Source organism: Buteo buteo, chromosome 21 (genome assembly GCF_964188355.1).
Source record: "Buteo buteo chromosome 21, bButBut1.hap1.1, whole genome shotgun sequence".
NCBI lineage: Eukaryota > Metazoa > Chordata > Aves > Accipitriformes > Accipitridae > Buteo > Buteo buteo.
The window spans coordinates 23,663,302-23,680,962 of NC_134191.1; the positions used below are offsets into that span (position 1 = coordinate 23,663,302).

General features: G+C 38.8%; 1 protein-coding gene across 1 annotated transcript; it reads left to right on the plus strand.

Moving 5' to 3' along the window:
* Positions 1-1,575: 1,575 nt before the first annotated feature.
* On the plus strand, positions 1,576-17,011 carry LOC142042585 (haloacid dehalogenase-like hydrolase domain-containing 5). The gene is made up of 8 exons (XM_075052659.1): positions 1,576-1,762; positions 4,125-4,334; positions 5,451-5,563; positions 7,221-7,314; positions 8,516-8,549; positions 9,471-9,645; positions 11,750-11,938; positions 12,795-17,011. Exons 1-8 carry the CDS (start codon positions 1,634-1,636, stop codon positions 13,189-13,191), a joined length of 1,341 nt encoding a protein of 446 aa, XP_074908760.1. The 5' UTR covers positions 1,576-1,633; the 3' UTR covers positions 13,192-17,011.
* Positions 17,012-17,661: the final 650 nt, after the last annotated feature.

Genomic DNA, 17,661 nt, shown 5'->3' on the forward strand with positions numbered 1-17,661 from the left:
CAATTAGTTTTTAGGGCCTGATACAGTCTGAGAGTTTGATAATACCAATGGTTGATCTGTTCTGTCACTATATGAATTCCTAACACAGAAGACAGAAAACAGAAAGAGTAAAGACAGGTCAGGGACAGAGTGATAATGACAGAAGACTTAAAAAAAGACTAAGCAGAAAGAAGGAGAAAAAATCAAGACAGGATATTAATTGCATTCATGTCCAAAGGAGTAGCTACCAGCCCTGGTAGCTGGTTTTCAAGGCAGTGCTGATCTCTGCTGACCAACACAGAAATGGAATATATGTACAAAAATGCAGTATGGAGCTGTGCAATGCAAATTGTGGCTGCTGCTTGAACCTGCTGTACCAAATATTCACTCTGTAGCTCTGAGTGCTAAGCGTTTTTGAGCTGAATGCTCTTTTTGGCTGTATCTACAAATTGCAGAGTAATTATTTGCCAGCAGCAGCCTACATTCTGCTTGCTGCACAGGCTGGTAAATTTCTGGTGGAGTTTGGCTGTGGAAGCTTCCCAGCCCTAAGCCAGGAAACCAATCTTGTTGTTTGTCCTAGAGAAGGAAATGGTGTATAGGGTCTGCTTTAACTCTTACTTTGAGTGTGCAGCTGTGCTTGGACATGTGTGTTGTCGGGCTTATAGCTTATACCGTCTGTATAATGTCTGAGCCTTGCATGTGTCAAGGTTATAAAATAGGTGTAATTTTATACATGCTTACATGTAGCTTGTTCTCTTGTCCACTTCAGAGTTCTGTGCTGTGCGTGATCCTGGCTTGAGCTTTGGTGGGATAACCTCCGTAATTGTTCTGTTCTCTGCATCAATTTTGGCTTGCTTTTGTGTTTTAGAAACGCATCCAATTCTGTTTCATTTAATGCTACCCGCCTAAGCGGTGCAGACTGAAAGACACTGTCCTTACTCTTTGTCTGGGTGAGTGCAGTGCAATCACTGGAAGATGGGTTTCGCCCTGGAGTCTGAGAGAGGGTGGTGAGGAACATTTGTTGGCAGTGCTAGGAGATAAGTAGATTTACTTAATCTGTATTAGCTGATGAGCAAGATCAGCAGTGGTAGCTTTGCAGAGTCTCCATTAACTAATGATATTTCGTGCTTGTTTTCTCGCTTTCAAGTCTAGTTGCTGGGAAATGCCTTTGCAATACAGATCTAAGATTCCGCAGTATTTGTGTACAGACGTGATATGCTTTTTTCCCCAAAAGCATCGACTCCTGAAGAACCAGAAGGAACGTCTGATTTGTTATTGAAGAAAAACTTGGTTCTTTCCTGGGTAGAAATGTTGCCGCCGAAGCGGTACCGCCTCCTGCAGCCCTTGAGGCGAGTCAGACACCAGAGCCCCGGCCCGCTCCCGCTCGCCCAACGCTTGCCCGCTGCCAGGGGACAAGATGGCGGCGCGAAGCCAGGAAGAGCTTCGACGGGCGGCGCTGGCTGGGCGAGGGCGGGGCCGTCTCCTCACGGCCCGCTGCCGGGCCAGCTGAGTGAGGCTGCAGCGCGGGGGCGGGGCCTGAGCCGGCGGGGCGGGGCGTTGGGGAGGTGGGCGTGGCCGCGCTGTGGAGGCGGGGCATGCCGGTCGCTCGGCGCGCGCCGCCGCCGCCGGTCGCCGTTCCCGCCCCGCGGCCGTTATGCGGCGCGCGCTGCCGCCGCTCCGCGCTCTCCTCAGGGCCGGTGCCGCGGGGCGGCCGCCCCGGCTCCCGGCGCTCAACGGGCTCTGCGGCGCGCCGGCGGATGAGGGGAGCGGCGGCGGCAGCGAGGTAAGCGAGGGGCCCGGGGCGGCGGTTGTGGCCCGGGGGCGGGCGCCTCCAAGGCGTGCGGGGCGAGCCGGAGCGAAACCGAAACGGCCTCGGGCGGCGGCTGCCGGACCCGGCCTGGGCGGGGCGCGGCCTGCCGGCGCCCCAGGGTGTGGCGGGGCACGGCCGGGCCGCCCGCCGCGGCTGAGGGGCGGCGGGGGCGCGGGCCGCCCGCGGGGAGGGGCCGTTCCCGCTCCCGGGGGCTTTCCCTGCCCGGGGCGGAGGGATCGTCTCACTCCCGTCCCAGCTGGGAGCTCGTTACCGGGGTTCCCTCGCCGGTGCCTGCGAGCCCCCCTCTTCCGAGGCTTTTGCCTTCCGCTGTTGCCGAAGAGGAGCAGCGGGAGTCGTTACGGTCGGGCTCGGAGGGAGCCCCGGGCTTCGTCCCGGCTCCTTTGTTGTGGCAGCGCTGCAGATCTCTCCTGTCGCGGAGAGAGTGTTCCTTTGTGGTCAAAAGGAAGAAAAAAATAGCTGTTAGTTTCGTTATTTCCCTTTCGGATATAGGCTCAATTCCTTGCTTGGTTCTTTTTTTCACTGTATGTTTAGCAAAAGACTTCTTTTTTTTTTAAATTTTGCTACGGTGTCGTTCGCTGTAAAATTCACGTTTGTAATCTACGTTATTTACAGATGGCAAAATTAACGCGAAGAACTGTGTTTCTTACAAAACCATTACAATATAGTTTCAGTAATTTCACATACCAGCTTACAAAGCCTGAGAAGACTACTGTATGTCCATCAGCAAGCCTGCAACATCATTTCTGCAGCAGGCGGGTTATTTCTAACGTAGCGTTCCTCAAAGTGTTGCAGACTACTCGGAGACAGTGGTTGCAGGGTTTTTTGTTTCAGAGGGCTGATAATTATATCGGGGAGAAAGGAGAGGGCTTCAGGGGGAGTTCCGGCATGTAAAACTGAACAAAACCCAACTGCCTAATTTAAATCAATGATAGTGCAATACATTTAAAGTGTTGACTTTATTAAATTGGGCTCTGTAGGGGTATGTACTCAAACTCATGGGTTTTCAAATGTCATTGGCGTGCCATGGTTTTAGAAGAGGCAGCAGTGAGAGCCGGTGTGTCAAGGTGTGTGTCTGCAGCTACATCACCTTTCAGGCGGTGGTGGTTGTGGCAGTGCCTATCTCTGTGCTGTACCCAGCTGCAGGAAAAATGTAGCAGATGAATAATTGATGAGGAACAAAGTGCTGCTTAAATAGGCAAAATGCCCTTCTCCCTCCACGGGAAGAACAGCGGGCTGGATTGCTGTCAGGATGTGCCCCCAGACAGCTTGAATAGCAAAGGCTGTCCCACCTCTGCTGGCTGGAGTCATTTCTGCGCCTGTTCTCCCCATCACACTCCATCTCAGCGCTTAATCTCTCACTCCTTTTTCATCAAATGATGAAAGAGGGGATCATAAATCCTGAGAGTTCTGGATTCCATTTGAAGCTTGGGAGAGAAATTAAGCTTAGATTATAGATCCTTTTTAGTCCATCCTTTTCCAACCTGATTCAGTCACGGTTTCATTGCTCAACAGTCCTCTCTCTGTCTCCGCTCCTTAGGCTTATCACCCAGCTTATCTTTCTTAGCCTCTCTCTCCTTTTCTGGGCTTACTAGGTCTAGCTCTTCACTTCTTCAAAGGCAGGCAATGGGATAAATTTTAGTAACTCAAACAGCATCTTTGTTTAAGGAGGTGCTAACTTTACCAGTAGGCATTAGTCTGCCATATATAAAACTTAAGAATCAACTGAAACAATGTGTAAGGAGTGCAACAGATACCTGGCTCGAGTCGAACCTGTTCTGGAACAGGAAAGTACAAGTGACAGCAGGGACAGTTTTAGTATCTAAACATCTTGTAAGGGAGGAGCGGAGTACAATACTTGCATTCAAGACCTACCTGCTGCTGAAAAATGTACTTTTGTTTATTTTGTTAGTAGTTTTTTTTGTTAGTATTCTGTGCATTGAAATTACTGGTGAAAGAGTGGGGTTAAATCAATGAAAAGTGTGACTCACTGGCACAGCAGCATGTATTTGTGCCTCTTTTTTATCAGTTTAATTCAATTTGTCCCTATCTTCTGAAACGTTGTGGAACTACTCATAAAGCAAGGTAGAACTCATGAGGCTGTATGCATAAGGAAAAGGGAGTTCTGGTGCTCCTTTTTTCACAGTAGGTATTGTAGCATATGAATATAAGACGCATTAAAATGTACAGTTAAAGATCCATTCCTTCTTTGTGGAGGCGTCTGTTTTCATTGGGCTTTAGCTTTTGTAAGCTTTATCAAACGTGTGTAAGTCTGGGCATAACTAATGTACTCTTTCTTTTCAACTCTTTCTTACAGCTCAACATACTGCCATCCTTTGGTTTTCTTTTTGACATTGATGGTGTACTGGTACGAGGAAAGACTCCAATTCCTGCTGCAAAAACAGCCTTTCAAAAGCTAGTGAATTCTCAGGGACAATTCTTGGTGCCTGTAGTGTTTGTCACCAATGCAGGGAATTGCCTTCGCCAGAAAAAAGCTGATCAGTTGTCTCATCTACTGGGAGTTCCAGTGAGTAGCTTAAATGCTGTTTATGTAGTTATTTACTTACAGTGAATGTGTCAAAATATATTACCTTCTATTAAATGCTGCTCAGTTAATCACTTTTGTTCTTCCCTTAAGCCCCCTGAAATGCTTTGCTGGAGGTATTATAAAAGTAAAAAATGCTGTCCAAGGCTAATGGTATTTCCGTTGGTAAAGGTACTGATTTCTCCAATGGTAAAGCTAATGGTGGTGGTATTTCTTTGCAACATTATTATCGTGGGAATAAATCTTGCCTTCTCCTTCTGAATAAAAACATGTGTGTGCCAGCAACATGAAACTCTGCTCTAGCAAGCTGAATGTCTTCTGTGATAATGTGCAGGATGGGAGCTTCCTGCCTATTTTCGATACGAGTGACAAAACTTTATCCCATCCCCCCCCCCCCCCCCCCGATATGTGGGCACAGCAGGCAGTAGGACTTCTCTGTTGTTGAAGACTGTGTTTGGGCCTTACTAAGAGAAAGCCATAAAGTCAGTTCTGCAGTGCCCTTTGTTTCCTTAAGGGCCAGCAGATGTGGGCATATCTGTATCAATAACATCCTGTGTGTCATGGGTAAAGTGACATCTTGATTATTTTTGAGGTTTTTAGATCTGTAAAGGTGGTAAGAAGCAATTCATAATAGCATACTTCCAGGCAAATAATTTTACTGGTTTTATACCTATTGAAGGAATGGGGATATGTAAACTAAAAGAACGAAGTCTTCTGATACAGTTAAATCAGTTGCTGCAGTCTAGCAAAGGGACCACAGTTGGAACTAGGGCAGTTCTGATTCTTCTTTCCTGTTTGTTTTCTAAATGCATTTGGTGATTCTGTAAAACTAGGGGGGAAAACCTGGTGTTCATGTTGAATAGAGTAATTCTGGAAGCTGAAAGGGGTGTCTATGATGATTTGTCAGTAATGTGTTTTTTTCTGGCATATTATCAATACGTCATCTGTGAAACTTAGGAGAAAATGATATGGCAGGGTTTTAGGTAGATATGTATGATTATGTTGTAATTCACAGAATTTGTCACACCTGTTAACTAAATCTACATATAAACTTACCTGAAAAACAACAGACTCCTTTTGTTTTTAAATCCCAAACAGATTTTACAAGAACAAGTGGTGATGTCACACAGTCCTCTGCGGATGTTCAAACGTTATCATGAAAAATGTGTTCTTGTATCTGGACAAGGACCACTTCTTGATATTGCTCGAGAGTATCTTTAAAAAAAAAACAAACCAAACACAAACAAACCCACAAACCTTTCTGTTTAAGTATTTTCCTTAGTCAAGTTCAGGGGATCCTGTGAATCAAGTGAAGACCAAACATTTCAACACTACAAATCCAGTAATAAGCAATGGTAGTTCTTACTATGATGTCAAATTTATGTTTTGGAAACGGTTGGTATGCTGATATTTGCTTCACTTTGTTCTATGTGTTTTTAATGAGGAAGGAAAAAAGAGAAAGAGTTATGGTTTTGAATCATTTGCAAATGACACTTTAGCACAAAGGGTTTGTGCTCCCTTGAGGATGAGAGCCTGACATTCTATCTATTATTTATCACATCTGACTTTTAGCTCAGTGGCTCAAGATTTGCTTTTAAGTGTGCGGCCAGGTCAGGTCACGTTCTTTTTGTAGCCAGCATCTAGAGTAGAACTATACTTGAAGATATTTTGCCGCTTCTGTACTAACTGCCAAAAAGAACTTGAATTATGTTGATATAATGGTGGTATCAAAGCTTCAAACTGTAATTTAATGACCTTAACTTTTGCATAATTTTCATTCTGCACTTCTTCCTTTATTGGGACTTTAATTAAAGCTTGTGTAAGTTATAAGTTGTAAAAAATGTATATGCAACTTTGAAGTATAAGCTTTATGTCAAATACAAAGATGAGAAAATGTCACTGAAGGAATATTCCAGTTAACTGTCAAAATTTGTTCGGCATGGGTAAGAGAAAAGTATGTTACAAGGCTGAATACAAAATATAAAAACCATATTTCTGTTAGATAGCATTTTTGTATGGGATAATCTAGTCTTAAAATGACTTTATAAATGGCCTGTGGTGCTAATTCCAATATAAAATCAGGTGGCTTAGTTTGTATAAGTGATATATTTAAATAGCTCTTGTTTTCATTTGCATGGTAAGAATTTGCCAGTATTGAGAGTAGCAACAACTGCTTTTTACATAAACAGGCAGTTTTAGTTTGATTACCTCTTGTTAACCAAGTTTAAATTATTGGGATATATCAGCATTTAAGAGCACTACCGTGCAAATCGTGAGGTTATTTTTTTCCCCTTTTGGTCCTTTCCTTTTTTGATGTGTTTCAGTATTTATCTTAACTCCCTTTAGAGCATAATTAAACCTGATTGGTCAGTTCACCATTTTGCAAAAGACTGAGCTTTATGGTGTTTGTTTATCTAGCAATACATTTGCAGTTATAATGGCCTAAGGAAAGCACAGTTTGTGGAGACTGTATTTTTTCCTCAACTAGCTCATATTTCTTTCCTATAATAATTACACAAGATGTTGTCTTGCTGCCAGATGAACTTCTTTTTGTGCTTCTGTGGAGATGATCTCAGAGTATTGCAGGTCTAGAGTGGCTTCTTGCTTTTTGTATCATATTTTGAGAAAGATTTATGTATAATTTTTGTCTTAAGATTTCAAGCACACAGGTCTCCCATTTATAAGTAATGGGATGATCGTCTTTTTATCTCACAGAAGTAAAAGTCAGTCTTTGATATATTGCTTTCATTCCTAAATAATTTGCTTTACCAGATAAACTGCATATGTTAGAATTGTTAAAATGGAATTGCCAATTTTTTAAACCTTTTAATAGAAGCAATTCTGTATCCTTAACTGGTATTTTCCCAGCCTTGGTTTCTGTCAACCTATTACCATTGAAACATTGCGGGAGAAACACCCTTTGCTAGATGTAGTTGACCATGACAGAAGGCCTAACGTTCTGGTAAGTATATTTTTTTGTTTTAAAATTCTTTGTTTGCTCGTTAGATGACATTCTATAATAGGGGTCAATATTTGAACTACCAAGCTAATGCTGTTGTTCTTACAATGTACTTTGACTTTGCTTTTCTGCTGCCTCATTTGTTTTATTACAGGATTTTCAAGAAAAACTGTATAGACTTTTTTTTTTTTTCTATCAGTGGTAATTGTTTAACATAATCTTTGATTTTGTAACTTACTGTTGTGGGAAAAGTTATAATTTAGTACAGATACCTAATTCAAAATCTGTCTTGGAAAGCTTATTAGCTTCCTCAGATGTGTGGAAGACAAAATAAGCTTTTTCCTTCAGTATAGGATTGTCTTGGTATTGTTTCTAGGCCGTGAGGTTGCTTTGATTGTAAATTAATGCTTTGCAGATAACTAATTTTTCTCCCAAGGACTCCCTTTCTTGTTTATACCATTACTTAAATGTATTTAAATATTAACAGTATGTACAGTACGATTTCAACGGAATTGTGCAGAATTTCAAAAAGAAGTGGATACATACACAATAAATACATGCGTGTATTGTACATATTCAGGGTCAGTGTATAAAGTGGATTTTTCCCATGTGAAGTCAAGAAATTCTTTGTGGTTCATAGAATCCATAACTCAGTTATATCACCTTTTGCCTTGCTTCTCAACCATGCAGATGTAGAAGTTCAAGAAACTGTTAACATATTTGTCACCATAGGGAGTAAATCATGAAGTAGAAACTCTTATTTGCTTAGGAAATGTATTATGTGTTATACAATGTGTTTTTCTTTCTTAGCAGTGTTAAAAAAATACATTTCAAAAACTATTTTTCAAATATCTTGTTAATACTAGAGGCCTCTTACTCCGGTAGGAAAAATAAACATCCATACTTTCATAGACAAGCAAATTAAACAACTGAAGCTTGCCAGAGGAAGTTAAATAGATGTAGGAGGCTAGCAAATGTAGAACACGCTAACTTGTCTGCTATCCATTTGCCACGAGATTTCACTTCAGAATTGAAATTCAAGTTTCTAAGTAAACTGACGTCAGGTATATACCAAAATAGAGAGTGCATTTCCTGTCAGTGTTGCAGAAGACAACCGTGGGAGCTATACTTGAATTTATTCTGTTAAAAAATAGTAGTAGATATCTAATCTTGTAGAAAACGTTCATTTTTTTTCTTATTGCAGTACCCCTCTGCTGTGGAGCTTCCCAAGATTGAGGGTCAGTTATCTTTATTTAACTTGCAACTATCCATTTATAGATTAAATATCTTTATTGTCCTCTATAATTAGAATTTATTTTTAGATTGCTGGGCACTTCAGAAAGTTGGCTGAGACAATTCTAAAATTTCTTTGTTAATGGCATCTGCCATTAATTTGGAATGTATCACGTGTGATAAAGCTGTTGTTTTTTTTTTTTTTAATGTGTGCAGTTTTCAGCCATGTGTTTTTGAAGTTTCAGAAGATAGGGGCAGTCTGCTTTCCTTTTTATCTTCCTTTAATAGGCTATTGTTGCCTTCCTTTCAAAAATGAGGAGTGAATTGACGTGTTCAGAAATAATCGGTCTTGTTTTACAGTAGTCAGGATGGTCACTTCAGAGTTGTAGTATGAGAAGCATCTTGTTTCAGCACACTGTATTCACTCTCATCTCATCTGAAGTACAGGAAGGTAGAAACTGGACTTTAGGATTTAAAAAAATCCATGTCAGATTATTGCTGGAGACCGGAAAAATGTCTAAAAACAATGTTCAAATTTTGTTTTAAGATGAACAAAATAACATCTCTGATGGATTATTTAAATACTGTATGTAAACATAGAATTCGCAAAGGTATGAAAGAATTAGAAATACAATTTAGAAGTTAATATTTTGTGATGCTATGGAGAAACTTAGCCAATTAAAAAAAGGCCCAAATTCTTAAACCTGTAGATTTTGCAGTGGGGTCTTGTTACTTCTGAGATTTTCTGTGAATGAATGGGTATGTAATATATTAAAACCCTAATTTAAAGTTAATGTGACTATTTAATCAGTTCATGGTTAAATCAAATTACTTGTTCAGTCTCTTCAGACAAGGTTTTAGTGTCAGAGATTTGGTGCCCTGTTAACTAATTCTATAAATCTATTTTCTAATTCTTGTTCTCGTAGCTGTTGTTTTGTTTGGGGAGCCTGTCAGATGGGAAACCAACCTTCAGTTGATAATAGATGTTTTGCTGACAAGTGGCTATCCTGGAAATCCATATCACCGTGAAAATTACCCTCACATTCCTGTACTTGCTTGTAATATGGATCTGATGTGGGTAGCTGAAGCACAGTCTCCAAGGTAAGTGCGATTATAACATGTATGTATATCGGGATATATTTGGGGTTTCCTCGTTTCTTCAGTAAAATTCAGAGTCGATACTTTTACACAAAATGCTTGCTATAGCTTCACAGTAGGTCTCAGCTTTGAATACAAGGTCTCTAAAGCAACGCACTTTCAGCAAATGCTGCCTTATTACTGTCTATGTTATTGCATTCAGGAAATCAGTTACTCGAGATAAAAACTGCTTTTAAGCCCTAAACCTTTTTGTTTCCCCACTCCCAGAAGAGTGGGGAAAGATAGGTTTTTGCCTGAGGGCCTCAGAGTCTCAGTTCAAAGGAAAAAATGAAAAAATTATCAAGGCCATTGTTTCATTTCATTAGGTCCTTCTTTGGTATTTCTCTTTTCCACCCTACAGTTTCTAGTAGGGTAAAGAATTGACCCTGCTAGTTGAAAGCAGTGAGTGTTTTTGAGCTGAGGACAATATAGTGAGGCCTTTAAGGAATGTAAGAAAAAACAAGTAGAACACACAGAACAAGGTGGCATGATCTCTGATAGTGGTTTTGTTTGATTTTGTTTTCAATAGAAGGTAGTTCTTTATAGTTTTGTTTCCCCTCCCTTCCCACCGGTCCAAAATTAGAGCATAGACTGAAATAGAAATTGTTATTTTGACTTGATTGCTGCCTTGATCTTGGGTTGAAGGTCTTGTCAGATACCCTTACTTGGATGCAAAGACCACCTCTACTTAGCGCATTGGCAAAAGACCTATGTGTGATAGTTTCAGGCTACAGAAAGGCAATCAATGTATCTACAGTGATTAAGATACGAAGTTTCAGTTGTGTCCTTTGGGAAGGATCCAGTATAAAGTTCATTTTTTCCTTTGACAGCATGACAAGGTTGCATCCGTCAGTGCCATTACCTTCACTATTGGAATATAATGCCATGACTAAGTTGTTTTAAGCTGTTGCTAATAATTACTGGAAATAATTTTATGTTTATTTATTGGTATTAGTTCATAATACAAAGCAACAAGCAGGGTGGAGAGAGGGAATGAAGGGTTAATTCAGAATTCACAAAAGCTAATTCTGTACCACATTTGAAAGTGCTACAGCTGCTTCCTTCTTTGTAGCTTTTTTCCTTAAAAGACTCTTGATTTCTAGGCCCTTAGAGACTTAGTTTCTTTGTTAGTACACCTTGTATTATCTCTACTGGCTTCTGATGCTCATTATACTGGTATTTTGGGGTTTTTTAGGCTATGGGTACCTGGTTTGAGCAGATATACTAATCTAGGTGCATTAGAAGTTGCCTAGCAGCTCTTGTTAAGTAGTATGTGTAATTTATTGTATAAAGAATTCTTGTATAGCAACTTTTTATTCTTGTTCGGGCTGTTTTGGTAATTCGATATTTCTCAAGTGGTATGTATTAATTCATCCCTAATCCCGCATCCTGACTTCAGTAATGAAGTAAAACTGCTTTCTTTCATCATGAGATTATGTCTTCTAAATTACTGATTTACAGGCTTAGTTGATGATCCATCATCACTGTTTGCACCTTGATCAAAATAACTGAGTTATCAAAAGCATGCCGTAAAATTATAGCTTATTCTTTGATCCTTATTTGCATCTATTTTTTTTTAGAGAAACCCATAAAGGTTTTTGTTTCCATATTACAAGTGCGGTTTGGTATACTCTTGTTTTTAAGGAGGGAGCAATTTTCCTCCTGTCTGACTAACTTTCCTTTTCTGTTTTGCCTCTTTGTTAATTTAGCTGATTCTGTTAAGTCAATGCAGAGAGTAGATTACAGGTTAGGCATTATTTCGTAAGCATCGCTTTTGTAACTAGGGTATCTACTTAAATGCAAGTAATGCTACCACAAACTGTTGCTGCGTTTTAAAAATACGCAAGTCTGTTATGCTGTCCCAATTACATGTTTTTATTGTGGCATTTATTGTTCAGCTAATCAGCACTTAATTTTCAGTGAAACAGCTGTGGAAATGTTGCGTGCAAACTGAGGGAAATTTGATAGTTACAGGATATGATTTATTCCTAAAAGATCATGAAATAAAAAAGCTTTGCTTTTTTTATGTGTACTTAGTATCATTTGATTTGTCCTTATATCTGTGTAGGTTTGGGCATGGAACATTCATGGTTTGTTTGGAAAACATTTACAAGAAGATCACTGGCAAAGATCTGAAATATGAGGTCTTAATGGGCAAACCTAGTAAACTGACCTACCAGTATGCAGAATACCTCATCAGGGCTCAGGCAGCAGAAAGGCAGTGGAAGCAACCTATTCAAACTCTTTATGCAGTCGGGTAAGATATCACAAGTCTAACGAGTACAGGAGGAAACTACTTGCAACATACATACCAGCAAAATAAAACAAGAAAAATACACAACTCTTACTAGTTTGTTTCTCAAATAACACCATTATTGGGACTACCTAACAGCCTTGGTGGTATGGCATACTTTTTATAATGTTTTTGAGCCTCACTGTTTCTAATCCTGAAAATTAATAATACTTTGCTCCTTCCATGTGTAATTTCTTTTGAAGCACAAAAAGTGGTTTATATGCAACTAAGATGTCTCCCAATTTTTTTTTAATTACTTTTTTTTAATTTCTGTAATAGGCTGTGTAAATCTAACAAAAAGGATTTGCATGGATGTTTGTTTTATTAGGTTTACTGGTATAACACCAACAAGCTTTGAGTAAATGACAGTTATTAGAGAATGTAGAGTTAGAATTTATTTGTGAGGTTGTTAAGCTTGGTCATATGCTACTGCATGTGCTGTCACATCATAGAATCCTTTTCATAGAAAGAGATAAAGCTGTATTGTATTAAAGACTGTTCCAGAATCTCCAAGATGTTTGGAAATACAATAAGCTCATTCATGGACTGCTAATACCTACCCTTGATTTCCCCTGCCTCTGCTCCAGTCGGCAATTTCAATATGGAGAGTTACTCACTTTTATCATAGTTAATGCTTAATGAAAATGGTGTCATAAAATAGCTATGGGATTGGATTTCTTCCTGTCTGCATACTTCTACATAAAAGTTATGTAAAGTATAAAATAAACTGTTAAGGCAAAACTGTAAAAATGTCTTTCGTACATCAAAGTTTGACAACTAAAATTGCACTGCTGACTGAAGTTTCTTCTCACTTTTCCAGAGATAATCTCATGACTGATGTGTATGGTGCTAACCTTTACAATCGCTATCTTGAAGAGAACTCCAGAAAAGGTTCAAAATCACGGATTCAGGCCAAAGTTGCTGGTGGCAGAGGATCTGCCACTCTCTCTCAGGATGATGAAATAGACAACAGTTGGGAGAATGAATTAGCATCTGCAGCAGCTGCCCACTGTAGGTCTGTTCTTGTTTGTACTGGGGTTTACAACCCTCACGCCGAGGTTCCCTTGGATACCAGGGAGAGCATAACTGAAACGGTGTTCCATGGCCACAGAGATTTTAGATTTGATCCTGGTTTAGTAGAACCAGATCATATTGTACCAGATGTTGATGCTGCTGTAGACCTGGTCTTCCAGCTGGAGAACTTTGCACCTAATTGATATGACATGACTTCTTAAGGACTACTCAGTGCTATGCTTTTCTTCCCAACAAACAGTGCTTTAAAATCATGCCACAAACTGCTGCTTTCTAAAAGTTTTACATTTTAAATTAATACAATCTTATATTAAGTATATTAATATACCTATATATACTTAGGTATATTAATATACTTAAGAATATTAAATATCAATAATGCTTTTTAAAGTACTTTGAAATATGTAATTTCTTGCTTTAGCTGACCTTTATTCCCCTTGTATTCATTATGTTAGTAGCTATTTTAACAGCAATTTTTCATAGTAGCTCATGCATGTTACTGGTACTTAAATTCCCACGACAGTACCTTCTTTTGTTTGCTGGAAGATCGAGCTTCTAGGTATTGGGGATCTTGAGGATATTGGATTGTGGTGCTGGAGTCATTCACACCATTACAAATTGGCTGGTACAGAGCACAACATGTATTACTGCTTGGTATTCTGCAAGCAAGGAGTGCTCTCGAATTAGAGTGAAGTTCAAGTCTGTTCTGCTACTTTCTACCTGCTCACATACAGCCCTGCAGCCTTTCTTTTTATCTGTTTTCCTGTGTGTCTGGAGCTGCTATTGCTTCTCTCTACTCTGACATGTAAAGCCTTAATAGAAATGCCCACGTAAGATGGAGAAGGCTGACTAGTTAACACCATTTTTGGAACTCCCAACTAAGCTGAACACAGTCATGTAAGGAAAGTGGCTAACATTGGGTGCCCTGTGCGGCATAATACCTGGCCTTTTTGTCTTTGCCTTTTTATCTGCACTTTTTTGAGAAATTTAGAATCTTAGAAAGTTTTAGCAATTATGTTTCAGGTGTTTCCATCAGTTGGAATTTTCCACTGAATGAGTGACTACTGTTTGGGCAAAAAGTGCCTAGTAATTTACTTGAAGCTTCATACCACTGTGGTAATTAACTGGCCTTTAGTGGAATATACTTCATCTTGTGTCAATGTTATATGTTGTTTGATTCATAGATTTTATAGCTGTTCATTTAAAAAAAAAAAAAGTAATTTATTTTATGTTATTTTTGTAAAATATTTTTAAACATTTTCATTCAAAAGATGTCTTTGAAAATATTTTTGTGTTAATTTGTTACAACACAATATATGGTGTACTTGTGACATAAGCTTGGAAAACATAAGCCAGTTAAGTGTGTTTTAAAAACAAAGTCAGTTTACACACAAATACCACTTACCATCACCTTGGGGGCTAGACAGGTTTTTATGGTTGGGGTTTGGTTTTGGGTTTGGTTTTTTTTTTTCAAATTAGAAACTGTACAAACAAAAATCTGTGGGTCTTCAGTCTTCCCAAGTACTTGCAGAACTAGCGGAAAGCTAGCTTAAAAGCATTGATAGACAGATGGTGGCATAAAGTGAAATGACTTCCTGGCCAGCTTCTTCACTGCTTATTATCCTGATATCAAAATCTGAAAACCCACATCATGAAGACAACATTGCTGTTATGAAGTCAGATTTTTTTGTTGTGTTTTTTTTGTTGTGTTTTCTCTGTTTGCAGACCACTGTAATCCCCCGCTCTCTTCTGTCTGGATTGTTGATTCATTCACTCATGTTTTATAAATAGCTTTCAATGTGTCTTGCTGGATCCAGTTTAAGGACACTGCTCTAAACTGTATTTCTTGTTTCTTTACTGGGAAAGTATTATGGCAGCACATTCTTGCCTTTTTTTATTGGTACAATGAACAGATATATAACTATTTCTTTAGCACTTTTCTGTAATACGCCAACTATTTGCAAAGTATGCCAAATCTTTCTAAGTAAACGTGGTAGTTTTGTAAAATGTCAGGATGACTTGAAGTTGCATTGTTTCAATACTGAGGCATGTTGCAGAGCTCTTTAACTGTTACTGGAAGTGGTGTCAGGCTGTCAGTGAAGCAAGGAATAAAGATGTGGATGTCGATGAAGAACAGAAAACATTCAGTTTGTTTCTTCTTTTTTCCCCAGAATACATGTGAACACTTCAAAAGGTTCATGAGGGAACTGTGTATATACTTAAACTTCATCCCTCATGGAAACATTAACTTACAATGTGTATGCAGAAAAAATACTGTTTGGCTGCTCATCAGGCTGCTACTGTTTTTTAACTGAAAGGAATACAGGTTTTTAGTCTATATCCCTCTTAGACCATTTAGGCTATGTCTGCGTTGCAGGGGTGTGAATGTTGCCTGATGAGTCTGCTTAAGCTACTTTTAATGTGATTCTTTGTATGAACGTATGACTGAGTCCCAGTAGTGGACTAGGGTGCCGCTAGATTTGGAGCTGTATCAGCACAAAACAAAAAATAGGCAGTTGTTGCCACAGATGTTGGACAAAGATCATTAGTATATAAGGGTATTACTATAAAACACAAAAGAGAAATGTTAGTGTAGTAGACACTTGTAGTATACCAGTAAGCTAGGCAACTATTTTGGTGATGTATCATGAAAAATAAATTTTTAAGGAAGGATTTGAAGGAGTATAGTGAGTTACTGTTGAGGATGTTTACCTGGAGCTCTTGCCAAATGTGAAGGACCTCACAGCATCCACTTGCAAGATGCTCCCACAACTTCATTGCAGTGCTGAGCTAGGTACATTGGAATTAGACTGTATATTCCCTAGTTAGTACTGCAACCCCACAGCATAGATCTAGCTCTAGAGCCTGAAAGCAAGCTGCTTACTCAGTGACATGTTCCAATGTTTATGTGCACTGAGCACTTACACCGCAGTTACAATTTTGAAATTTACTACTGGTGTTAGTAGTATAGCAAACTCCTCACACTTTGCAAAATGAGTAGAAAAGCATGTTCCTCCCTCAGTGAGTCCCACTCCAGTTTACATTTCAACTTAAATTTCTGGTGAAAATACTTGTGCGAAGGCGCTGGTATGCGACTCAGGCAAACCTTCCATTCCACCTGCTTTACTCAATACTGAATTCCAGCAAAAGACTTGTCATCTTTATCTTTTTATTACTGTGACACCTCAAAAAGCAGAGATTGTTCATTATATTATTATTTAATGTCTTACAAATTAAGATGCTACACTGATGGACTTCTAAGTCTTTGAATTTCATGCCTCCTAATCACTCAGGAAGTGGTACAGGTGTGAACTTTTTTGAAGAGAAGTGTCATAAGATATTGCATCAGAGTTACCATTGTAATTTCTAACATTTCCTGCTATGGTACTTTAAAGTGAAATTTAGTGATTCTTTGTTAGTAACAAGCTAAGATGTGGAAATCCCTGGAAGAAATCTCAATCTCTAGTACTGGAAAGGTGTTTTTTTCAGAGTTCTTAAAGAAAACTGAGTTTAGTAAAATGTTTGTTCCAATTATTCAGCTAAGAGTGAGATGAATGAATATTATATTAGGTAAGAAAAGATTAAGACCCTGTCTTAACTTTTGTTCTCCTTTCCTTGAATGTCCTCTTACCTGGATTTTCACTTACCTTGTATAACGTGTTTTCAGCTTTGACTTTACATCTTTGAAACAGACACTGTTTCCCACATGTTATGTTCAGTGCATAGGTAAGCTATTGGATGTCGCAATACTTCTTTCAAATATAAAATGTAGTGTTGAAACACCTAAGTGACCAGGATGTGCAGAAACAGATCACTGAAATGTCTTTAAAAAACAGTTCTGAAAATCTTGCTGAAGTTTCTTGTAAGTAGGACTTGTCCTTTGTGTAATAGTGTTTTCTTTCTTGATACCTTTTGTTCTATTAAAAAAAAACACCTCAAAACCAACCTTTCAAAAATATATCATGTATTTCTTTTTGTTAATACAAATCTTGACAATATATTAAACCCCAGTCATGTATTGTCTTCAGTATGACATGTTTTTCTTTAGAAGCATTTTTAAATTAAAGGAATGTATGAGACTTAGATTTTAAGAAAAACAAGTTTTCAGGTATCTCCTCTTCAATGTAAAAAAAAAAGCATTTAAAATTTATCATGTCAAAACTTGAATACTCTTAAATGTAATGAAAGGAATAATTTATTTTGTAGTATATCCTACTTTTATAAAATCAGTCTACTGCGCCTATGGATACTACTTGTTAGGGAATAATCTTTTCAAATTGCAGATTTTTTTGGTAAAAGATGATATCCAGGCAGCCTGCCTTAAAGAGGTGAGTAATTCACAATAATCTGCTGCAGTGTTTTGTAGTAGTTTACTTCTTTCCATAAACTGCTTGATAATTTTTTTTTCTGGGACAACCCTCCTTATGCTGCTATGTCTTACATTCTTCAGCAACACAAAACATGATGATATGCTGCAATAGGGTGCAATCAAATCACATGTAGAAAAATTAAAAATATTTCAGTGGTAGTAGGAGATGAAACACAGCCTCTGCAATGTGGTGGGATTGGCAGACGACTATCGGTAAGAGTATTGAAAAAGATCCACTCAAGTGAATGTTTTCGCTAAGCTTCAAAGATATTCTTGCTGGCTGTTG

Coding starts and splice junctions, on each gene's coding strand:
- LOC142042585 (XM_075052659.1), top strand. CDS start 1,634: ATGCGGCGCGCGCTGCCGCCGCTCCGCGCTCTCCTCAGGGCCGGTGCC. Junction 1,763..4,124: donor GGAGCGGCGGCGGCAGCGAG/GTAAGCGAGGGG, acceptor TCTTTCTTACAG/CTCAACATACTGCCATCCTT. Junction 5,564..7,220: donor CTTCTTGATATTGCTCGAGA/GTATCTTTAAAA, acceptor GTATTTTCCCAG/CCTTGGTTTCTGTCAACCTA.